Source organism: Cynocephalus volans, chromosome X (assembly GCF_027409185.1).
Source record: "Cynocephalus volans isolate mCynVol1 chromosome X, mCynVol1.pri, whole genome shotgun sequence".
In the NCBI taxonomy this organism is placed as follows: domain Eukaryota; kingdom Metazoa; phylum Chordata; class Mammalia; order Dermoptera; family Cynocephalidae; genus Cynocephalus; species Cynocephalus volans.
In genome coordinates, this window is record NC_084478.1 from 37,905,418 (window position 1) to 37,931,414 (window position 25,997).

Genomic DNA, 25,997 nt, shown 5'->3' on the forward strand with positions numbered 1-25,997 from the left:
AAATTTCTAGAGAAAACATTGTATCAGTTTATAGTGAAATGTTGACAGTTTTCCCCTTGAGATTAGAAAGAAGACAAATATGCCTGTTAGTGATATTATGATAATTTCTATTTAACATTTTGAAGGCTGTCCCATCCCGTGCAATGAGGCAAAAACACACACATATATACATGCATTAAGACATAAGGATTCAAAAGAAAGAAATAGTTATTGTTATTAATTACCATATAATATTTTCCATGCAATTAAAAAAAATCTATAGATAAAATTTTTAGAATTAACAAGTAAAATTATCAAGGTTGTGGGGAAGGAAGTCAATATAGATGAATTAACTGTATATCTATATTACCATTTAAATAAGCAAATAAAATATTAATAAAAGTTTTCACAAAGTTACCTAAAATAACATAAAATATCCAGAAATAAGTTTAACACATATGTACAAAATGTCCTTACAAAATATTGCTGAGAAAATTCAAAGAAAACCTAAATAATTATTCACTGGTTCAACAGAGTATTAGATTTAATGCACTCCTAATCAATTTGTTTTCAGTTTCTTTGAATGGAAATTGGCTCTAAAATGTATATAGAAATAACAAGGGACAAATACAGCCAAGACCAACTTGAAGAAGAGAAAATTTGGTTACTTACACTACTACATATCAAAAAATATTACAAAACCACAGTAATTAAGACAATATAGTATTTGCAAAAGAATAAACAAATAGGCCAATGGAAAAGACTAGAGAATTCTGAAATAAACCCATATATGCATAGTCACCTGATTTATGACAACTGAAATGCAGTAGAAAAGAACTATCATTTTGAAAATGGTCCTGGATCAATTGGATATTTATGAGAGAAAAAAGTAAACTTGACTTCTAACTCATATAATAAAAAGATGAGTTCCAGATGAAATATGTATCTAACTGTGAAAGGTAATACAGTGTTAAGAAGAAAATGTGGTAGAACATCTTCATATCCATGAAATAGGCAAACATTGCTTAACCAGTACAAAAAACCAATAATCAAAAAGAATAAAAACTGATAAATTAGAATATATTAAGATTGACATACTTTTGGTGTCAAAATACACTATTAAGATAATGAAAAGGCAAGCCGGGAAGTGTTGAAAGATTGATTAAATTCACAGTAAGTTCTTATAATCAAAATCCATAGAGAACTCTTATAAAACAATTAGAAAAAGGGAGATAACCCAATAGAAAAAATGGACAAAAGACTTGAATAAGGAGGATATCTAAATGGCCAGTAATCATAGGAAAGGCAGTCACTTGCATTGCTTCAATTTAAATAAAGTTTAAAGACTGGCAAATTTATCTTTTAGAACATTAAGAAGTTAGAATAGTAATTATCTTTGAAAAGGTGTGGCAGCTGCAAGGAGCTATTGGGGGCGGGGCTGCGCCTGAGCTTTAGAAACATGGCGTGTCTGCAACGTTTTTTTCACAGCACTGTTTCTGCTGTGGTTCTTTTTCTCGATCTGGATGATCGCTGCATATATGTGTTCAGTTTATAAAAATTCATTAAGCTGTACATTTACGTTTTGTTCACATTTCGGTTTTTATGTACATTATATTTGATTAATAAGTACATTCTATTCGATTAACTAAAACTAGCAACCACCACCACAAAACTTCAGTGTGAATCAAAAAAAAAAAAAAAATTCCAGGCAGAATCCAGCCTGCAGACCACCTATTTATGATTTTTGCCTGGTAAATACACATGTTATAAATTTCAAGGTAAAAAAGGGCACTGGAAGAATATAAAGAACATCTGGGAGAGAGAACAACTTTTAATAATACGATTTCAAACACAGAAATCACGTAAAAATAATGATAGATTTAACTACAAAAATAAAAATTTTATATATAAAATAAATAAAAAGAGTAAAAATACAGATGGGAAAGAATCTGCAACTAATATTACATAAAATTTAAAATATTGTGAATAAAACCTTAAAAATATACCCATGTAGGCTATATCTTGAAAATTACGGATGATTTTTCTTTCTTCTTTGGACAATGACTTACTTTCAAAAATAAAAAGCTGAATATAAATATCTAAATAACATACAATGACTGTTTAAAAAATATTATAGTTATGTATTTTCATAATTAAGAAACTTCAAACCACTCCTCAAATATATTCTTATTTCTTTATACTAGATGACTTTTATTTCTCTAATTACATCTTAATTCATCAATAATATCACCCATTATTCACACTACCCATACTGTGCCATTTTGGGTGAGTATATCTCTCAATATTCGTACTGTTACCTTCTCAAATTGTGTACGTACCCCTGACATCTTAAATATAAATGTATCTAACATTTTACTAAAAATACCACTTCTTGTAGTCAACAAATGAGCAGCAGGCTTTCTTGTTTTATAAAAACATATTTTAAAGTGATAAAAAACAGTTATTCTCATCACATACTGTAGTAAAAATGAATAAATATATGTGAACCCCTGAAAAATTCTTTTTGATATGCTATTTGTATCATGTAAAACAAACTCAACTAAAAAAAAGTTTAATCTTTCTTTTAAACATTAATATCATGGAGTAATAATAATGTTACATCTTAGAGTCTCTTCTAGTCATGTGTTTTACTCCATTGCTACTTCCATTGACTAAAGAATTGATACTTCCATGACTCCAGTATTTATTTGTCCCATCACTCAAACATTAAACTTTGAGGTGTCACTATCTGTGTCTATGTCAGTTTAATGACTTTGTTTCCTAGAATGTTCTTTCAAATGACTTTCCTAATGCATCTTTATTGATTGTGAATGTAGTATTTCATGAACCAATATCCATACCAGAGTTTGCAGCCTTTTTACGTGTCCTTTGAGACATAATAACTCATATGCAAATTATGTTTACCATTTATAAAGAAGAAAATCCATTACCAATCTGAAATTCTTTATGTGGAATCCTAAATCTCTGAATAAAAGATTAATGTATTTGTCTTGGGATTGGTATGGAGGAAAAAAACCACATAGATCATGAGTTGAAACTAGGCATTCATGTATCAAATGAATCATGAAAACCTTAGAGAATAAACATTTTAAAAATAGATGGTTTGTCTGCAACAGTTTTCTTATAGAACTATGTCTGCTGTGGTTTCTTTCTCAGTTATTAATGTCACCATGACGCTCAATGGACATTTTGAAGTTATTAATGACAGAGCCACATGTCAATGAACAACTTTTTGTCAGAGTGTTGACCAAAACATACAAATGTCAGTGACTGGATTCTAACCTGACTTTTTCCTTCCCCATTTTGGGTTCCACCTTCTTTTAAAGGATCTCAAGTCAAGTACTCCAATTTGCTGAATGAGAACTAGCTGTTCAGTTTTGGTTTTCAGTTGGCTCTAGCTCTCAATATGTAAACAATTCAAAAGGGAAAATTAATGTGAGTTAAATATTGGAATTTCATAACCTAATGAAAATTCAAGTATGCCGTATATATAATAAATAAGGGTTATCAGCTGAGGTATTCCAGAAGTTCTAAACAAACATAAGGGATTTGAGAGTTTGCCAATGACATTTATAACTAATTCTTTCTAATGGAATTCTATTCAGCAAATATTTATTACATGCTCCCTTTGTGCAAGGCACAGCAGTAGATACTGCAAAATATATAAAAGTGAGTAAGGTACAATTCTTACACTATAGAAATGCAAGCATGTATGTTGATTTGGCTCTTACATGAAGTACCTCTTGCAATTAATTTTTTTCTTTTAAATCAATGGTGTAGTAGCTTAAACGTATTTTTTGGAACCTCTAGTTAGAAATGAGATTTCAGCTGCCCTTTCACACTCATATCACCCAGCTCATGTATGATTTAAATAATATCTTTAATTAGAAAGTGAATATTGTATATGTGAACATAACATCAAATATTTTGTCATTTCCAAACTTTTAATTCTTAATCGGTGAGTTGTTAACTTGTTTCGGAACTACAAGCTGTTAAGAAATGTAAGTACTTAGTAGATAAAAGGACAGATTAACTATTAATGTAATGTGCCTGTAATAGTTGACTCCCTACTTAGCATAACCATTATGTACTACAGCCTATAAAATTATTCTACATGCTCCCACAGCAGAGCTAGAGCTCCATATGGCCATGCTTGTTTTTTGTCAAATAATTTTTACATAAACAGCCGGTGAACTGTTTTTACTGTAACAGTGCAAATATATTTTGAGACAGTGGGAAGGATTGATGCAAGTCTAGTCACGGACTGTTTTTATGTCAGTGTTAAGGAGAAACTCACTCATATTTTTAAAATGTGGACTTTATTCACCATGGTCAGTTCACAAGAAAGATTTTTTTTTTTTATTTAGTGCAGTAATTAATGTCATGTTTCTAAACTTGTAGCAAGAAATAAAAATTAATCATAAGGGATCTTCAAGTTAACATGACATTTTCAATGTTTTTATTTTTACACTCATGAATTTTTAGAGGCACAGCTGATATGTTTTTGACTATTTTATATAGGCAATTTTAATATGACTATATTTGGTTTTGAAACATAGTTTTAATTCATTTTGATAAGTGATATAATAACCAGAAGATTTTTAGCAGTTTTTTGTGTATCTGTGATTTGAGTTGATTTGAAGACTATTTGCTCAAAAAGCATACTCCCCATCCTCCTCAACAAGAAATTTCATCTGTTAAATTCACTGGTGGGTTCAAAAATATAAATAGAGGTATTTTCTTTTCAATGCTAAAGTAATGAGCACTCCTCAGGTTTTTGTAAAGAGAACATCACAGTGCTTAGAATTTTAAACTGTAAACCTTTAAATCTTTAAATCTAATTTTATATTTGATTCTTCAAAAATCTCCCTGCAACCAGAAGATACTCCAATTACAACACTGGTAAGGATTCATGGATTATTATATCTCCTTGAATTCCTTTTTCACGGACATCAGAGACTATAAAATATGTTTTAAGATTAGGAGAATGAGTGCTTATTATTGTGCCACTGAAAAACTTAGAACTTTGGAGTCAGAACAATCAAGAATATCTATCTGTCACTTACTAATGGTAAGTGTGTTTACAACTTAAGAGGATGGAGGATTTTTCCCAAACCTGCACTTTTTGTTATATTCATTTAGCTGTCCTTTATATATTCAATTAAATCCACTTAGGGGCACATAGACATATTTCTACATACTATCTTAGTTTTAACACAAAATTAAAAAAGAAGAGACCTTATTTAATTTTGGTTAAGCTTTCACTTCCTATTGAAGAAACTCATCTGCAATAAGCTTTACAACAGTGAGTGCATTTTGTGAATAATTTGCCACTTAAATATATGGTACTTGAAAACAATTTGTTTATGTGAATTTTAACTTGATGTCCTACTGTTCATTTTCTCCCAAATGTGTAATATTCATATGGAGGTTAATAAAATGGATTAAGTGATAGAATCATTTTTGTAAAGGTGTTTTTCCCCCTGAAGTAAGGTCATTCACATTACTGCCCAAAAAGTTTAGGTCTAAGAAAGAGAAAATCGACTATACAAATGACTTGAACTATTAAATAGAATATGTAACTGTTAGGGGACAATTCTCATGGGTTGCTTGTATTTCTGTACAACTTGCAAGTGAGACACTGGTTGCTCTTTGTTCCAAATATCTTATTGGCTAAGTGTGTATAGAGAACAGCCTTGGAAGATACATAAAACATCTCCTGAGCAGAGGAAAACTGAGCTTACTGCACATTATTCAAGATTCAGCTTTCCTAAACTCAGTTTCCTCTCCTGTAATTCAACCCACTTCATGTGCTGTTCACCTGGACCTCTTCATGTCACCTGTGGAAACTAGGACTTTGGGAGTGATAGTGTTTGGATGTGTTGTCCCCACCAAACTCATGCGGAAATCTGATCCCCAATGTGGCAGTGTTGGGAGCTTATTTGCGTCATGGGGGTGGACCACTCATGAAAAGATTAATGCTCTCCCTCGGAGAGGGGGGCCTGAGTTGAAATTTGCTCTACTACTTCCCACGAGAGCTGTTTGTTTAAAAGACCCTGGCACCTCCCCTCTCTCTCTTGCTTCCTCTCACCATGTGATCTGCTTGTACCCCCTGCTGCCTGCCGCATTCTGCCATGAGCTGAAGCAGCCTGAGGCCCACGCCAGACGCAGCTGGCCCAGAATCATAAGGCAAATAAACCTCTCTTTATAAATTACCCAGTCTCAGGTATTCTGTCATAGCAACACAAAACGGACTAATACAGGGAGACCGTGTAAGAAAATGCTCATACTCTGGCTGTTACTATTGCTATGAGTGATAAAGTCTTTTGCCTCTTACCCAGGAGGGTTATGTCTTCTGCCACCATTCGTGAAACTGTGACAGGCCAACTTACTCATTAGCTTGCAAGAAGGGCAAAATCATAGACATTTCACAAATCTTGACAGCAACCACATATCTCTGTTTTTCCTATTTGCAAACAAAAACACATTAATAGCCTTTAAAAGGTGTAAAATTAAATAACATTTAAAAATTGTATTTTTTCTTATTTTATTTTATGATAAAATTTAATGTGTATGACCAGTTTGAACTTCTTCCAATTAATTAACTAGCTTAAAATTAAAATGTGGGATATGTAATATGGTGAAGAATGGAAGTAAAACAGTGAATATACTTTTGATATCAGTAATTTTTAAAGTGACTTACAACCATTTTAACTTGTCTGCTCATAGTACTGCATTTTAACAGAACCTCAAACTCACTGGGGTTAAGTAAACTATATATTTTTGGGTTTTTTATTTTATTTTTTTCAGAATTTGATGAAGCTTCATGGTTGATGTCACATAATAATAACAAAAATGTTTGCATGTCTTATTATTTACAGGGTACTTTCACGTGTACATTATTATTGTTATTACTATTATTATTATTATTATCATTATCATTATTTATTGAATCATAATTGATTATACATATTTTGGGGGTTCAACATTGACGTATGTTGATCAAATCAATATTATTAGCACATATATTGTTACAAATCATACTTATTCTTTATGCCCCTTTATCCAGTCTTTCCCCATGCTCCTCTCCCTCTCCCTCCCACCTCTGATAACCCTGGATTTCTTCTCTCCTCCTGAATGAGTAACGGTTACTCTGCTGGTTTGTTGCCTAGATGATCTGTCCAGTTCTGAGAAAGGTGTGTTCAGGTCCCCCAACACTACTGTAGAGTAGATGCTTCTTCTAGCACTCTGGAATGGGCTTAGTGGAGAGAGGCATCCTCTTCATTTCTTTGGTCTCCGCTGGTGACTCTCCTACTGTCGATGCACTTGAGTGGCTGGTAGGCCATCTGCACAGTGGTTGCCGTGTCTAGCTTCTTTTGTGGCAGCTGTGGCTACAGTGGTGGCTGTGGACATATGGAGTGGTGTTTTGGGCATGCTCCTAGCCTGGTTGCAGGAGGAGGGGTCAGTCCTCAGCTCCATGCCTCAAAACCCTGGGCAGGCAACATGGCAGCAGCGGCATGGCTGGTTGTGGGAGGAGGGGCAAGTCCCTGTCTCCATCTGTTTTTACATTCTAAGATGTTGTTGTGGAGCAGTTGGGTGGGATGTGGAGAGGGGAAGGAAATAGGGTAGGAGAAGGAGGAAGGAGGAGGGCGTGGTTGATGCCCATGGCACCCCTCTCATTCCTGCAGGGGAGACCAGGGGGCTTCCAGTGGTGGCTTGGTGGTTGCTGGGCTGAATGCAGATGTCAGGGGGTGTGGCCAAAGCCCTCGGCCCCCCACTGCCCCAGGTTAGGAGCCCTGGGTGTTTCCTGTGGATGCTCAGTGGTCATATCTGGGCTGGTTGTGGGTGTTGAGGGGCATGGCTGAGGCCCCTGGCCCTACCCCCTCTATGGCTTGGGGGCCCAGGGGACTTCTGGCCCTCCTAGTTTTATAGATTTCTTGGTTAAATGACACCTCTACTAGTTAACATCAAATTTTGTCTCTGGACTGTGGGTATTTTGTTTTTCTTTCAGTTCTGTGTTGGATTATTCACTGTTTCCACTCCTTCAGCTCTGCACTTGAACTAATTTGTTGCCCTTTGCTTACTTCAAAAATTGGGGAACATCCCGTGGGGCCCAGCACTTGAGCCCATTGCTTGAGCTAAATTGTTGCTTTCCTGCTGATCCCCTGGGGAAGGCATTTTTGCAGCTCAGGTTTTAATGGTTGACTTTGTAGGTACTTCCAGGAATCATGAGATCAGGTACACCTGAGTTATGTAGAAACCCTGGTCTTGACCTCAGTCTTTTCAACAAGCTGCTCCCCCTGCAGTTCTATATTCTTGACCAGTGCACACATAATGATCCTGAGCTGACTTGGGGGCAGGCCAGCTGTCCACAATGTGCACCAGTTTTTTCCCTGTGGACCCTTCTCCCCCACCACCTGTTCTCCAAACACTTCACATGAGACAGGCCATGTACCAGTCCTTTGCAATGACTCACTGGCCTTTGAGTGGCTCTTTTTTTCTGTTGCCTGTGGGCCCTTGCTCCTATGTGGGTCCATGGGAACCCTGTTAGTGGTCTTGCTGGCCTGAGGGCCACGAGGGCCCTCATCTCCCCTGCCGACTCCAAGCAACTTCATACGAAAGGCACAGCAATGGCTTTTGCCACCTCTTACTCCATGTGCTCAGCAGGGACAGCCTTGAAGCAGCCAGGGCTCAAAATGGTGGGAGCGATTCTGTCTTTCTCTCATCGTGGCTTCCCCCACCTTCATGAACGCCGTTGGTCTCTCCTCCTCTTCCCCTGAGCTCTAGCAGCCCCAGCTTGGCTGTCGTTGCTTTTTAATAGTTGTAAATTGGTTGATTTGTGGGAGAGAGTGATGCTGTGGACCATCTCCTTTGACACCTAGACTGGAGGCTCTTATCTTGTTACGTATATTATTTTAACTTGTTTATGTTCATTTATGACTTTAAATAAAAGTCAGGACTGTAAAAATATTATACATATAATGTATGTAAATATAATTTACAAAATATTACATAATATTAATATTAGATATAAATATAAAATATGATGAATATATGTAAACAATTAAGCCACACCATTCTAAGCTCCTTTGCAAAATTACTTATATGAATTTCTTTTCTTTCTTCTGTGTTTAAGTAGCATGAACACTTAGAAAGGTCAGAAACAAACTTATTCTACTCATAATTTCCACTGATTATCTTATATAATTCCATATGAGTTGCAAGGAACTTTTTAATAGTATTATATTCAAGACTACAAGGGAAAAACAAAGGTATTCACTACTGAAAATGTGCATAACTTTTGTCATGGGCTCATGTACTACCCGCTACAATGTTTTTTTTTTTTTTTTTAGGTACTGCGCTATTTCAAATATGTACTCTCGTGTGGAGGAAAGATACGCAGTTTTACATCCGTGTGTAATACTGCAAATATAATCTTTGAGTTCTGCATACATTTAGGCAGCAGTATTACTAATTCTGTGTCACACTTATCTATGGTATTTTAATGCTTCCTAGAACAGTGCATATCTTCTCCCTGTATTTAATCTGCATCGGGATTAATTTGCTGGTCTCAACATTGATCAGAGTACTGATGCTGGTGGAGTTCGAGTTGTGGGCAGCGTAACAAGGTGTTTCTACCAACAAAGAACAAGAACTAGCCTGAAGAACTGGTACAGTTTTAGTCTATCATTTTTTTTTTTTTTTTTTTACGCTGCTACACTTGCTGTCTTTATGGGAATCTTGGAAGATAGAATAAGAGTATATCTTTGATCCTTGGAGAAACTATTCTAGCTCAGTAGACTGTGAATACTGTTAAATATCCTTCAAACATACTGTCAGGAACACTCCATGCATAGGACTGGACCCTCAAAACGCAGAAATAAGTAGACAACAGAAAAAAAGACTTTCAAGCATTCACCACAGTACTACCAGTTTGAGGATGTTTGGAGTCTCTGCTTCCTCTTCTATTATTCTTGCTCTCATACCTAGGAACCTCGCTACAAAGGCAATGTTAAGCAAAATCCAGACCATGTGAACCTGGACGGAACATTAGACCAGTTTTGTTTTTTGTTTTTGTTTAACACGTAATTACAAGCAAAAAGACATAATGTATGTTTGTGTGTTTGGGGGGTTAAGAACCTATAAATTAATGGACATAAAAAGCAATGGCCATGATTACATTTTATTTGGAACCTGGTTAAATACATATATATTTATATATATATTTTAAATAAATATCAGTCAGGCAAATGTGAAATGTAACTGGACATTTGATTACATTAAGGAATTAATTTGTTAAGGTAGGATATGTGTACTTGCTTTATGCTTATTTCTCTTAGAATCAGATACTAAAATATTGACGATGAAATGGTAAGATGTCTAGGATTGTTTTACATTATTCCAGTGGCAGAGATGGTGTTAAGTACAAGCACAGATGAACCGGAGTGGCCATGTATTGATGACTTCTGATTCTGAGTCTCAGGTGTATTCTCTCTACTGTAGAATATGTTTGAGAATTTCTAAAATGAAAAGAATATATGCATGGCCATTAAATGTAAAAATGCAAATGAAAATAAATCACTATTTAGAAAAAATATGAATCACCTAATTGGTACAAACAGAAAGAGAAAATTGTAATAGAGCAGAAAAAAAGGCAAAAGTGTAGTTAAATTCCAACCACCCTCAAGTGTTTCAGGACCAGGCAGATGGGGGCCAGTTAGACCAAATAATCACCAAACAACTAACCACCGTCTTATGGAAGCACATCCAAAGCCTACAAAACAATGAGTAAATTGTCGATTTATTAACCGAGGCTCGTTCTCTTCAGTAAGAAAACCAGCTGAGAACAATCTAAGCTAAGAAAATTTCACTAGAGCCATGTTCATCCACACACAGGCAAAGAGTCTATATAAATACACAGCAGGTTCCATATAGCAGTGACTTAAATGAAGGAAAAACAAAAAAAGGCTGCGTGCAAGAAATGTAAAGATAATATAACATTGTGAAAAAAAAACTGCCTAAAATATTACATTAACAGATGAAGGGGGAAAAAAGGGGAAGAAGAAGGCTTCTGATCATGTACTGAGGTGGAGAAAAATATTTTGAAAAAAATTCAACACAAATGCATGATAATAACATTTAGCAAACGAACGTTAAAAAGGAATTTCCATTTCCTATAATCTGTAGAAATCAAACTGAAAAGTGAAATGTAAAAGGATTGGAGCATTACCAGTAAACTAAGCAGCAAGACGCAGCAGTGTGCTAAGTACATAGCCAGAGGACCAGAATACAAAAACAAATAAAAGTTAGGAATATTTAGAAGAAATAGAAAATTTTGCTGAAAATATGATCATCATTTTAGAAAATCAGAAGGAAAAGTCCACGGGTTATTCAAATGAATAAGTGACTTCTGAGAGATGGTGTATAGATCACTACTGTAAAAGCAAGAGCCTCGATGCAAAAAGCAGTAATATTAGAACATTTATTACTATGAATGAAGTCTAAAATAAAATGAATTTCACTACACATTACAGTGCAACGCTGGATAAAGTGAAAAGACCTTCGTCTCACAAAATTCTGCTCATGTGCGTCTTCTCCGTAGAAGTTAAACCTTTGAGAACAGAAAGTTCCCAGATGTCTACATTCGTCTAGTGAAGGGACACCATGGTCACTGTGCACTTTCTCGGATGGTTCAGAACCTGTTCTGTGCCCCTACCTGGTGCCGCAGCCTGTCCACCTCACGTCGTGCCTGGGAAGCAAACTTACTATGTGTAAGGGTTTAAGTTGTGAAACTGTCCAGAGCTTATAGGGAGGTGGAATTTCCACAAGGATCCTTCAGTCAGTGAAGCCAGAAGTCAAACTGGGGATCTACCTCTGAGGACAGGACTTAGGGAACCACCCACTCCGCAACACAGGGGGCACCACAGAACCGCGCCGCTCCGTACCTAGTGCGCCGCTCACGCCATCAGCCCGGGGAGACCCCACGCAGGGGTGCCCGGATAAGGTGCACACTGGCTTCCGTCTCTGGAGTTTGTGGGACGGGAGACCTTGCTGTGAGACACGAAATCTTGCCGTGAGACCCTTGGCGTCTAGCCAGCAGAGGGAGACGTCCAGGCTCTGCCGAAAGGTAAGGTGAAGACGTCGAGTAAGATTTAAGGGCTCCCCCTACCCCCAAAGAGGGAAGGTCCTCCAGTCCCAACCCCTCCCGTCAGCCTCAGAAGGTCCCTGGCACTGATGGACCGAGATATGGCCCTCAGAATTACCCTTGTGGGGAATCAAGGAAGCGACAGCATTGGACTTGGGTATTGGCATCAAGCCAGCAGAGGGAGGGTCCCAGGACCTGCCAAGAGCCAGTGAAGGGCCCTGTATGAGTTCAGTGGAATTCCCCCTCCCCCATAACAGAGAGGTCCCTGCAGAGCCCTGCACCTGGCAGAATGACACACCCATCTTCCAACTTTTAGTGGTTGAAGTAGATGAAGGAGTTGCACGAGGGTTTCTGTCCACGGACAGCAGAGAAAGGAGTCTCAGAATCCGCCACGAGTAAATTAAATGTTTGTATTTGAGCTGTGCAAAAAACGGCCTCCCTAGTACAGTGGAGGCCTTACAGAGCCCCACCCTGCTGTCAGCCCGGGAGGCCCCTGGCATGGCTGTAAGGCTGCAGGTGATCCCTCTTTTCACCTTCTGGCAGGGGTGGGGGAGGATGCATAAGCGCCTCGGTGTAAGGCTAGCTGATTGAGGTCAGCAGAGGGAGTCCACTTCCGTGAACCTGAGAAATAAGTTCAGAACCTTGAGCAACGATTGAGAAGGCTTTCTCCCCCACAACAAAGGGATCCCCACAGAGCGTCACCAATACAGTGAGCCCTGGTAGCTCTTCTACAGAACTGTGAGGCTAAGGTATCCTCTTTTTATCCTTAGTGACCACAAGGGGAGGAGGGCCTTGGTCTGACAGGGCAGTGGCAGGTCATTAAGAGGAGGTGACTCAGGCCCTTTGGCAAGTCAATGTGTGGACTGAGGGAGGCAGGTTCTACTTCTGTGGTTAGCCTTGGGAAACCCTGGGTGGATGTGTCCTTCTGAGTACACAACCCGCCCCTGCCCCATGGCATACTCTGGGGTATCAGGTGTATGAGGGCCTTGGTCTGATTGGTGTAGGCCTCAGGGCTGCAGAGGGGAAGGAACAAGGCTGTCAAGGTGAGGAATCCTGATGAGAAACTGTAATACAGAGTGAACAGAGGGGGTTTCACGAAGCTTTACATACTGTGTCACTCCTGATGGGGTCCCAGAGGAAGATAAGTCTGAGAGCTCCCTAATATCCTTCCTCTTCAGGAGGCTCAGGATGTGAAGGCCTTGCTTTGAGGGAATACGTCTCAGGCCAGCAGAGGGAGGGAAACCAGGCCCTACAAGAAGAAAAGGTGAGGATTCTGAGTGAGGACCAAGAACTCTAATTACCCCAGAACAGAACGGAAATCAGAGTGCTGCCATTGCTGCCATCCCAAGATGTCCTTGGTCACATGTGGTCAGATGAGATTCCCCCTCAATTCCTCTTCTAGGCCATGAGGGAGCTGAGGGCTTTGGAGTGAGAGAGTCAGCATCAAAGCTCTTAAATAGAGAGATCACAGGTTATGCCAGAAGTCATGGTGATGACTCTGACTGTGAATTGAGAGAAACATTTCCTACCCCACAACAGAAGAAGCTCCACAGGGTATGCACCTGCCAGACTGGCAGCCCCCAGTAAGACGCAGGTACAACTGTAGGACTGCAGCCTAACGTGCACTCTAGTTACTTCGGCAGGGTCCTCAGGGGAAAGGCTCATCAGAGAAACGGAGATTTGTGGGTTCCTTGAGCAGTGCCCTCCAAGAAACCTGTAAGAGGCCGCCTTTGATAAAGCCGAGGTGGTGTTGCCCTGCTGAGGAGGATCACACCATCTCATCCTCTTTCCTACAGGTCACTGAATCATCTGCCCTCTGTCCCACACTCCTGCCTGCTGTCTCTGACCGCAGTCATCATGCCTCGGGGTCAGAAGAGTAAGCTCCGTGCCCGTGAGAAACGCCGCCAGGCTCGAGAAGAACCTGAGGTTGTGAAGGGTGCTCCAGCCACTGCAGCGGAGGAAGAAAAGTCCGTGACTTCCTCGTCTCCTCGCTTCAAAGAAAATCCCCAGAGGTCATCTGCTGCTGGAACACTCAGCCATCACCAAGAACCACAGAAAGCCCCATCCAGCACTGCTGCTGCAGCAGCTGCTTCATCCACAAGACCTAATGAAGGCACCACCAGCGAAGCTGAGGAAAGGCCAAATGCCTCACAGGCCCAGGCTTCCACTGAGCACATGGGATTAGACCCTTTAGACAAGAAGGTTACAAACCTGGTCCGTTACCTGTTGTACAAGTATCAAAGGAAAGAGCCCATTCGAAAGGTAGATATGCTGAGAAATGTGATCAAAATGGATAAGAATCAATTCCCTGAGATCCTGAGGGGAGCCTCTAGGGACCTGGAGCTGATCTTTGGCCTTGATGTGAAAGAAGTCGGTCCCAACGGGAGCCTCTACGTCCTCGTCAACAAACTGGATCTAAGCTGTGATGGAAGAGTGAATGACAACACAGGCTTGCCCAAGACTGGCCTGCTGATGACTGTTCTGGCTGTCATCTTCTCGAAGGGCAATTGTGCCACTGAGCAGCACATCTGGGAAGTGCTAAATATGATGGGAATATATGATGGGGTGGAGCATTTCATCTATGGGGAACCCAGGAAGTTTCTCACTGAAGATTGGGTAAAAGAAATGTACCTGGAATATCGTCAGGTGCCCAACAGTGATCCTCCAAGCTATCTTTTCAGGTGGGGTCCAAGAGCCTACGCTGAAACCAGCAAGATGAAAGTTCTTAAGTTTTTGTCCAAAATCCATGGGACCGTCCCAAGTGACTTCCCATCCTTGTTTGAAGAGGCTCTGATAGAAGAAGGGCAGCGAGCCCGAGCCAGAGTTGCAGATAGGGCTCGTATTGCTGCCATGGCCAGGGCTCGTTCTACAGCCATTTCCAGCACTCTTCCTGCCCCAAGTGAAGGCTGAGGAAAATTCTTGACTGTGTTGTTGAAGAGGACAGCTAATGTTCTCATTGGTGGAGGTTCGGTTGAGGCTGGCAAACTGGCAACAACACAGTGTGTAAGGTGTGTGTTCTTGTTCTGTGTGGTAACTTGGATATTGGTTTAAATGTTCCTCTTCATAGAAAGTTTAAGTAGCTTCGGAATCAAAATTTAAGAGTGATAATAAGTCATACTTATTGACGTGTAAGAGTTTTAAGAATAAGAGTATTACTATTTTATAAAAGCAGTTGTGAAATGCTCCATCTTACTAAGTGATCTCAAAAAATATAACATGGTATGGGATTAGGCATTTCCTTGGACATGTGAAAAGACACAGTGGTAAAATAGTTGGAGTCAAGAAATAGAGTGAAAAAAGTAAAATATTATAAATTCTTGTATTTACTTGTGATTTGTAGTCTGCTCTGTAAACGTAGGAGATATGTACTTGTTTATGATTAGCTTATTCAAGAATGTAGGAGAAAATACATCTACATTGTAATAAAATAGACCTCTTGCACTCTGTCTCATTATTTATTTCTCAAACATTTCTCGAACATCTGCTCTTTGAAAGGCTCTGTGCTAATTTGGGGAGCCTAAAGATAAACAAGGCCTACCTAGGCCCACTGAATTTTAAAGTCTAAGAGCAGCTGTCATGTAATGAAGATGGTGAGATATACCCTAAAACATAAAGGCCAAGACAAATTATGGTTGGGGGATGCAGATGACAGCAGTCAAGTGCAAATGCCCTGAGGCAGGTGAATTTGGAATCTCGGGAAACTGCACATCCTTATAATGAGTTCATTTTAAGTTAGGCTGGGTGGTGGGTCAGATGAGGCTGTGGGAGTGGTGACCAGAGGCCAGATCCTCAAAAAGGTGTGTCCTGGACTAATTCCTAGTATGGAGAACTGCATTTAGCTGTTACTTTGGTGTCATGGGCAGGAATAAAAGGTGTCCTGTATCCTTCCCCAGTGTCCTTTTTTCAGTACGGTGCACAAAGTATGTGTTTTATGCACATCAGCTTCGGGGAGTTTCTGAGAAATAAGGGTGATATCACTCGACATAGGTGTGCTCAGAAGGCACTCTGCTGCCACTATTCACTCTGGCTTGGAAGAGAACAGATCCCACTCCATTAAAAGGGCATTTTGTTTGGTTGTCTTGAGTGTAATTTGGCAAACTCTTAAGGGCTAGATTTTTAATGGAAGTGAAATAAACGAAAATAGGTGTGGTTTGGATGAAGGACATTTGGAAAGGATGGAAGGAGTAAGTCCTTGACACATATTCTAGGAGCCTTAAGTTACATCCATTTGGGGAATACTCCCACACACTCACAATGAATAATATGACTGCAAAAAGTTATATAGTAAGTAACTGAGTTTCCCTTGCTAAGCAGCATTTTGACTGATTTGTGTGCTGTATCATAGAACGGAAATTCTCTGAGATCTCTTGGTTTACAAAAAATATCACCGAGAAGATTTTGGTAGGGTCTGGGTTCAAAATAATAATAGTAATCATTGCCAGTTATTAAAAATGCAGCAAATTCCAGGCACTGTTGCAGGGGCTTTCATACATTACTTTGAACCCTGGAATCATGCAACGCAGGGCTTATCACGCTCACTTCACAAAGAGCTTGAGCCTCATAGAACTTAGCAATTTGCCTGACTTCATGTGGCTCATAATTTCAGAGTTAGAACCCTGGTCTGAGTTCTTTTAGAGCACACACTGTTCCCACTTCTCCTTGCCTAAGACAGCCATGTGTGTCTTACTTCATTTTTCTTCTCACTACTGCACAATGTCTCTAGCCAATGAAAAGGCGGAACCTGGGGCCACTGTACTAACTCCAGGTGTAATAAATGAAGAAAATGAGAACTAAACGCCATTTGACACTCCCAATGGGCCTCACTTGCCTAGGTTCTACTTGGTCGTAGCCTCAGGGTTTTCTAAAAGCTGAGTTTGCCCAGGTGCTGGCACATGGGACAGACCCAGCACTTCCTGAATTACATTGTCTTCCTCTGAGCCTGCCCCAGTGAGCCCTCGGGCCCAAATCTGCATCCTGACCTGCTGTCCAGCTCTTCCCTGCTTCCTTCCACGAAGACTGCGCCCTGCTTGCTGTGTGAAAGAAAGTCCAGAATAACCTTCCTTCCTTTCTCCTGACTTAGAGCACTCCAACTCCGTGAAGACAACCCCTATCACATCTTTCACCATGGAAACCCTCTGATAACAATGGTCCCTTCCCCGTAATTGTTTATTTTGCAGTGAAGTTTAGGTGTTTCCTCTTCCACTCTGGGTGCTTCAGCCACACTCTCAAAGATTTTTTTCCAAATCTACTTGTGAGTCGAGTCATATTTGGTACAGAATCTACTGGTTTGTGAAAGATAACCCCGAAGTTAACGAGGAGATTTTAGAAAGCAGGTGAGGTTACGGGCCGAGCCCGTGGCGCACTTGGTAGAGTGCTGCGCTGGGAGCGTGGCGACGCTCCCGCCGCGGGTTCGGATCCTATATAGGACTAACCAGTGCAGTCACTGGCTGAGTGCCGGTCATGAAAAAACGACAAAAAAAAAAAAAAAAAAAAAAAGAAAGCAGGTGAGGTTAGAAAGAAAGGAGAACATAATTTGGTGACTTACTTGAGGCTGTCACTGAATCGGTATACTGATGAGTGAGCTTAACTAAATGGCACAAAAATAAAGCCTCCCTAGTAAGGGGTCGATGAGGAGGAACCTAGGAAATCACTGTTCAGAAATATGTTCAGAAGCTGGATTCTTGAAAACCCTGGTGTCTTTGTAGGAGGACATAGTAGTTCCCAATGTTGACATAATATATGGCCATGCATTCAGGACTTAAAACAACACACATTTATTTTTTACACTTATGTAGGGGACAAGTATGAGTTGGTTCTGCTGATTTCTTTGCTCAGGGTTTCACAAGTCCAAATCAGACCGTCAAATCCTGGCTTCTTAATAGGAAGCACTGGGTAAAGTCTCATTCTTGACTCATTCAGGCTGTTCTCAGAATTCAGTTCTATGAAGACTTGTAAGAGTGGGAAGAGTTTCCTTGCTGGCTGTCAGCTGGAGCTTCCATAGTTCCTTGAGGACTCTCTCCAGTCTTTGCCTGTGGGCTCCTACTTCTTGAGTCAGAAACAGCACATGGAAACTGTATCTTGCTTGGAATCTAACTTCCCTCTTTGCTGCTTTTCTCTTCTCCCTCCAGATGGAGAAATTTCTCTGTTTGTAAGGGTTCATGTAATGAGATTGGGCCCATGCAGACAATCCAGTTTAATCTCAGTATTTTTAAGGTCAGTTCCATATGTTTAATTCCATTTGCAAAATGCCTTTGGCCATGTAACATAACATACTCATGGGTTTCTGGGGTAAGGGTATGGGAATCTTTGTGGAGCAATTATTCAGTCTACCACAGATGTAGAAAATGTCTCCCTGGGAGACATGCCAGCTTGGATGAGAAAAGAAAATATAGTTCGCCATCATTCTCCTGATGCTTATCTGTATCTTCACCAGGAGAAAATCCTGGTTCTCCTCTGTGCCCAAAGGCACCACTACAAGTGCTCAGGTATGTTCATCAACTGGTGGGTAGCAGAGACCATGCACCAAAAGAAAGAAGGAATCTGTCAGTCTATTGAGATTTAGAGGTTATTAAAAAGGTCAGTGCAGAAAGGTACTGTTGAGTGGAGAAGGGTGAACGCTCCCTGTTAAGAATTAGAGGACTGTTTGGAAAATTTGTGCGATCGTGAATTTGAAAACACATGTGACATACAGATACTAGGAAATGTTGAGTAGCAAGGACATTTGATATTCTCTGAAACTCCTTTAAGAATGAAAAAGGCTCTTATCACAGCAAATTATAACAGTAGCTTTTTATTAAGTACCTACTATTTAACCGTTAATTGGAAAGGATGCAAGTGTTCATCCACTTTGTGTCTTCCTCTCCATCCTTGTTTCTTATAGTGACTTCATTGCCAGTGCACACGTAGTTAGGATAGTTCATGCGACTACCCTTGACAGTAAAATATGAGGAGAAGCATGCTTTTTCCCTTCAAATCAAAGCATTTAAAAGCTAGTTTGCCACTTCTATACTTTTTCTGTTCCATTCATTAGCAAAAATGGAGAGCCCGTGTTGCGCATGGAGCCACATAATGGAAGGATCTTGGATCCCGGAGTCACTGCACAGCTGAAGCTCCCTGCCAATCTACATCAATTATTATTATTTTTTTTTGCATAAGAAAGAAATTTTTAATGTGCTAAGACATCCAGGTTTCAGGCTTTTCCCATTATGTCTAATACATGTACATACTTTGTCTCTATAGTACACACCTACTATTTCTGTTATTAATTAAATATTTGAATTACAAAGAAAATAGTGCATATATTCTAGTTGCCAAAATGTTCTAGCAATACAGATAAACCACAATTCTGCCTCCTTCATATGTTGGTCCAAAATTCAATCCCTTCACAAAGTTAATCATATTAAAGTATCTCATATATAGAATTTTCAAATTTGTTGTAAGTTTTTTGTTACACACGTGCTATAAAAATATACGGTGACTTTTTAACATATGGTGATGACAATATTGTTCTGCCCCATGGTACTGTCACCGAATAAAATGAAGTCAAAATATTCCAAGAGCATATAGAGATCCATTACATTCTTTTGCCTACTTTCTAGAATTCTAAATATTGTATGTGCAAAAATTAACAAGACTCCTCCTGATAGACCCACAAGTTGTTTCCCATTTGTTTCTATGATTAATACAACTGATATCAGCATTATAGAACATCAATTCTTGGGCAAAATTGCATGGTTTATTAAAGAAATGATGCAGAAATGTGCAAATTGAATTAAAGTGGAAAGAATCTGATGATTGTAAATTTTCATGAATTTGCTGATAATATTCTACTTCAATAATGCTGTACCAATTTATAGTCTCACCTATTAATATATGTGAATAAGTTAAGCTCCAGTGGGCATTTTATGTTATCAACCTTTTATTTATTTATTTTTAGTTTTATTTTTTATTTTATTTTCCAAAGGACTTTTTATTAAAGTCCTTGGGCTTCAACAGAGTTTAGCAGATACAACCTAAACCAGATTATTCATGATACTCTAGAAGTCCTGTACTGTCCCGTTGGCCCTCTTCTCTAAGTAGCTGGGACTATTAAACACATGGCACAAAAAATCAGTGAACAGACTCCCAGATTAGAGTTCATTAATGCAACTGTGCAACTAGCTTCATTTCCAGTTTAGCCACTGGTTACTTAAGCTTTCTAACAAGGTTTGGGGAAACATCAAAAGTACTCATAGATGAGAAAAGATGAAGCCGCCTTTCAAGAGGTATAGCAATTGACTTAAAAAAAATATGCAGGAGGCAGCTGAGCTTCCTTCACCACCCCCAACAGGGAAGGCCTCAGGGTGCACCCCTGCAGCTTGTACCCCATCTTGCTAATTAGCACCACTGTGCCTCGCTCCTTCTCCTCACCCCTTCCCCTCACCCGGCATGTGGAATAAATCCTCATGTTCATAAGGGTCAAACTTGGCTCCAACAGGGTTGACCTTGAGTAAGCCGTGCTGTGTAAATACCTTCTGAATGTGGACTTGAGTCATTACGAGCCCCTCATAGAGGTTCTTCAGGTGAGGATTATGATCTTCAATCTCTTCTTGAGAAACACACTGTGCTGCCTTCTCTGAAATGTCTGCAACCTCCAATAAGTCCTTGCAGAAACCCTGAATGCCAGATAATTTTGTCACCTCCATCAATTGTTGGCTCCTCTGACACAAGTTCTCAGTATCTGCCAAAGCTCGTTGACATTTTTCAATTGTCTCTTTCAGCTGCTCTTCTCACTTGACCTTCTCTTAAAGGAGGAACTTCTCTGTAGAAGGAGTATCTGCATACTGTTCAATTTGATGCGTGTATTCTTCCAAGTTCTGGCCATTGTTCTTGCGTTTCGTAGCTGTGCACAAGAACTGAGGCGAGACCTGAGAGACAACGCCAAAGCCGGGAGACTGCGCTGCACCAGCCGCATCACTATGACCTCCGCTTCTACTGCCGTCAGACCTCATCAAACTTTTCAACTTTAGTAAAACTTGATTGAAAACATATTGCCTCACTGTTATTTTAATTTGCATTTCCTTGTTTTCTAAGTAGGATGAACAGAAAATGAACAGAATCACTCACTTATAAGGAGTAAAATTTCTGCAATAATATCTTGAGCACCAGTGAGTCCATGCTTTAGAATTCTGATTTGTCAAAAAGACATTTCTCTTTACACTGAGAAGGAAGGATTTGGTCAAAATAACCAGGGGCCAAGGAACGGGACCAGACAGGAAAACGACAGTTAGTGAGGAACATCAGGCGGACTTGGACAAAGAACAATCTCCAGAATCCATGAGAGAGATCAAAACCTAAACCAAGTGCAGAGAGCCAATGGAATATGGTAGTCAGGGATATCTCTCCAAAGTTCAGCATGGGGTAGAAAAGGGACCAGAAGGACAGGAGGTAGGGAAACTGGTGGTGTCCTGGACTACTTTCGTGAATAGGCTTGGGAATCCCTGAAGCACCATTTCAAGCAAGAAGTTGAGGGCAGACTTATTGAGTGAACGGACCAGAGGCATGCCCAACACCCCACCCTCCCTTAGTGACCCCTATCCACTTGTCAGGCAGAGTATAGCTAGCTCCCCTGAATCACATAGTGATGAGATTAATAGATTCTGGGACAGCTACATCTCTTCACTGCTCTGGTGGTTCAGTGCATCCTTGCCAGTGTACCATGGCTGAGAGCTGCCTCGATGCCAGATAAGAAAAGATATTTTAGCCGCTGTGCATTTGGTAGCACCGATGCGTAATGGACTGGGGATGCAGATACAAGGAGGGGGATACGGAAGGGGGAATTCCCTGAAGGTAATTATGTCACTGACTTTTCAAGTAAAGGACTGGTTGGGAAATGTCTTGAGAGAGGATCTAGATATACTCCCCAACTCAGATTGTTTCCCATTGTTCATGAGTTCTTTGTAGAACATAGAGTGGGGTTTTTTGTGGCTGTGTCCAGTGGCCTTTGTTGCCACCAGAAACTGTAGTAGGAAGTTGTTCTTCAATGCAAATATTTCCAGGGTAGATGAAGAACTATTGTAGATGTTGCAGTTCCTTGTTAAATTCACTGGGGCTGACAGGTATTTGTGGAGTCCAAATCCATATCTTCATTACTATTATAACTCTGAATTTGCTGAATTGAAAATTAAAACGAAAATCTATTTTGTACTAGCTAACCCCACAGTTATCACATGATCTATACTGAAATTTATGTGATCTTTCACTGTGTGGTGAGGACATTGGACCAGGTGTCATCCTCATTCCCACAGTCCAGATCTTAAAAGAAGTCGAAGTGAAGACCCTGAGGATGATCTGAAAGAATTGCCCACCCCAGTAGAGAGCCCTACCCTGACTTTAGCTCTTCTAAATCCATGCCCGGATAGTAAGCCCAGGTGCTCCTCACGTCACCCTCTGGAGACTGGGATGGGGGATTGTAAGGCGGGCTAGTTTGGGAGGAAGGGCTTGGATTAAAGCTGGCTGACTCAGATAAGGAGAAGGAGAAATCCCAGGCTTCCCAAGAGTCAATGAAAGACCCCTATAGCAGTTGCGACAAAGTCCAAATCTACCACAAAGCAGAGGCCACCCCCTCACCCGTAAGAGCACACTCATGCTCTCAGCCCTGGGAGGCCCATAGGGGTGTGGCTGGAATTGGCTTCCCCAACTTTTCCCTGTGAATTCTCAGAGAAGAGAAGGCATTGTTCTTGGCAGAATGACACCAGGTCAGCGGAGGAGAAAGTTTCCGAAGAGTTCCAGGCCCTGTCAGGAATTAAGGTAAAGTCCCTGAATGAGGTATGACGGCACCCCCTACGCCAGAAAAGAGGCTGGCTGGCAGAACCCTACACCTCATGTAAGCCCCGGCAGGCCCTGGACGGGGTGTGCTTGATGCACCGCCCTTTGAATTCCCGAGGTTCGTGGAGGTAACAGCATTGCACCAGCCTTTGGCTTCAGACCAGGAGAGGGCGGCATTCCAGGCCTTCCTGCAGTGAAGCTGATGTCCCTGAGTCACCTGAGGGAACTATCCGCCTTAGATCCAAAGGGCCCCGCAGAACTCAGGCTCCTGCGTTCAGGCCTGATAAGCTCCTTATGGGAGTAGCCGGATGTAACGTACCCTGCGTTCCACCTCTGGCGTCAGGGAAGTGAAAATAATTGGTGCTAGGTAAGTCAGGAGGCTCTGCCAGGAAGTGAGGTGGGACCCCTTGTGACAAGGTGTGAGGGTCCTCACTATCCAGGTGAGAGGGCGTGTACTGCAGCGTCCCACCCCTGTGGTGAGCTGTGGCGGAACTCTGACAAAGAACACAGATACAGCACTCTCTGAAGTCCCCCTTTGAAGATTAAAGGAAGCGACAGCATCAGACCGCAGTTACGGCCTCAGGCCAGCAGATGGAAGAGTCCCAGACCTTAAAAGAAGTAAAGGTGAGGATCTGAGTGAGACTTATGGGAACCACCCACCCCAAAAGAGTGCGGTTTCCTAGAGAGTCCCGTCCCTGCTCTCAGCCCAGGGAGTCCCCAGGTGGAAGTGGCTGGATGTGACACATTCTGAATTCCATTACTGGCTTCTCAAAAATGTGAAGGGCTTCACATTATCAGAGGGACTGTTTCCAGGGCCCGCCAAAAGGAAATGTAAAGAACTTGAGTGAAGTCTGAGAGGCCCTTCATCGCAAAAGACATAGGGCCCTGTCAGATTGCTGACAAGCCTTAGATAGTGATTCCCTGATGGAGCACACTCTTAATTCTCCCGGTGAGAACTCACCTGACCAGAGTGTCAGCCTCAGGCCAGCAGAGGAGTTCCAGGTCCCAACAAGAGCAGAGGAGCGGCTCCTGAGTTCTAAGGGAACCATCCACTCCAGATCAAAATGGGCTGTGGGGTAGATTTGTTAGGCTGAGGCCTTTGTAACTTCCTCCTGGTGGATCTCAGGGATGCCAGGGCCTTGCTCTGAGGGAATAGATCTCAGGTCAGCAGAGGATGGAGTCCCAGGCCCTACCAGAAATCAAGATGAGTGAAGAATGCGACCCCTACCTACCCCAGGATAGAGAGAGTTCCTCTGCGCTTTTCCATTGCTGTCTTCCTGGCTGTCCCCAGGCAGGTCTGGTCAGATGAGATTCTTCTTCAGTTTCTCCTCCAGTATAGATGAGAGATGAGGCCACTGAAATGAGGGTTCAGCCGCGAAGTGGTAGAGCAGAGGGATCCCAGAACCTGTCAGAAATCTAGAAGATGGCCTCAAAGAGAAGTCTCCTAAGAAGAACAGAGGGGCCTCCACATAGCCTGGACATGCCAGGCCTTGTTTTCACTCCCTTAGTAGGCCCCTGTCTGATCTGGCAGGTTGCAAACTAAGACACACTCTTGTCATTTCACAGGCTACTCTGGGGACAGACAGATCAGAGAATAGGGGCCTTGTGGATTTCTTAAGTAGTGCAGGCAGGAAAACTTGCAGAGGTTGCCATTAACAAAGGCAAAGTGATATCGTTGTGCTGATTGGGCACAAGCCATCACATCCTTTCTCTCATACTAGATCACCTACACTTTTGGCTGCTTCACCTGAACTGTCATCATGCCTCAAGGTCAGAATAGTAAATTGCACACCCAGTAAAGACAGCATTAGGCCCGAGAAGGGATTGAAGATCTGGCGGGTGCTCAGGCCACTGTAGCAGAGGAAGACAAGTACGCACCCTCTTCCTCTGCTCGTTTTAATGGTATTCCCAAGAGTTCACTTGCTGGGACAGCCAGCAATCCCCAAGGGCCTCGGAGAGCCCGATCTACCACTATTGCTGCAGCTGTTTCGTACACAAGCTCTAATGAAAATGTCAGCAACCAAGTGGAGGAAAGGCCAGGATGCACACAAGACCCAGAAGCCCCTGAAAACTTCCCCAGAGGCCATGTAGATGAGAAAGTAGTTATGTTCGTGCGTTACCTGCCATATAAATATGAAATCAAAGAGCCCATTACAAAGGCAGATATGATGAGAAATGTAATCCAAATGTATAAGAAGCACTTCCCCGAGATTCTGAGTAGAGCTTCTGATCACCTAGAGCTCATCTTTTTCCTTGATATCAAAGAAGCAGATCCCAATAGGCACATATTTGTCCTCATCATCAAACTGGATGCAAGCTATGATGCCAGGCCAAGCGATGATGGAGGTTTGCCCAAGACCGACCTGCTGATGAGTATCCTGGGCATGATCTTCATAAAGGGCAATTGCGCTGCTGAGGAGCAGATCTGGGAAGTGTTAAATATGATGAAAATAAACGAAGGGAAGAAGCACTTCATCTATGGGGAGCCCAGGAAACTCATCACCAAAGATTTTGTGAAACAAACGTACCTGGAGTGCTGACAGGTACCCCGCAGTGATCCTTCATGCTATGAATTCCTGTGGGGTCCAAGAGCCCACGCTGAAACAAGCAAGATGAAAGTTTTTGAGTTTATGGCCAAGATCCATAATACAGTGCCTTTTCATCCTGTTATGAAGAGGCTTTGAAAGATGAGGACGAGAGAGCCCAAGCCAGACTTGCACCTAGGGCTCACATGAGTGCCACGGCTAGTGGTAGTTACTGGGTCATGCCCAGCAGCTCCTCCCAGCTCTAGTAAAGTCTGAGACATTCCTCACTTTGTGGTTGCAGAAAGTCCACATTCTAAGCAACGGAAAGTCAGGGTTGGGTTGGTGACAATATAACATGGTTGTGTTCAAGATATATGTGGTAATTTCAGTAATTTTTAAAAGATGTTCATTTTAATATAAGGTTAAACTAGCTTCAGAATCGAAATTTATGAATAACATTGCTCAATTTTTTCTGCATGTGATATTTAAGAATAATCAATTTATCATGTTGTAAATTCAAT

The 25,997-nt window shown here is 41.1% G+C and overlaps 1 protein-coding gene and 2 pseudogenes across 1 annotated transcript; 2 read left to right on the forward strand and 1 right to left on the reverse strand.

The window, feature by feature from the left end:
- Positions 1–14,002: 14,002 nt before the first annotated feature.
- On the forward strand, positions 14,003–15,055 carry LOC134367882 (melanoma-associated antigen B10-like). The gene has a single exon (XM_063084546.1). It carries the CDS (start codon positions 14,003–14,005, stop codon positions 15,053–15,055), a length of 1,053 nt encoding a protein of 350 aa, XP_062940616.1.
- A 5,368-nt stretch (positions 15,056–20,423) lies between these two features.
- On the reverse strand, positions 20,424–24,710 carry LOC134367883 (grpE protein homolog 1, mitochondrial-like; annotated as a pseudogene).
- Position 24,711: 1 nt separating this feature from the next.
- On the forward strand, positions 24,712–25,742 carry LOC134367884 (melanoma-associated antigen B10-like; annotated as a pseudogene).
- Positions 25,743–25,997: the final 255 nt, after the last annotated feature.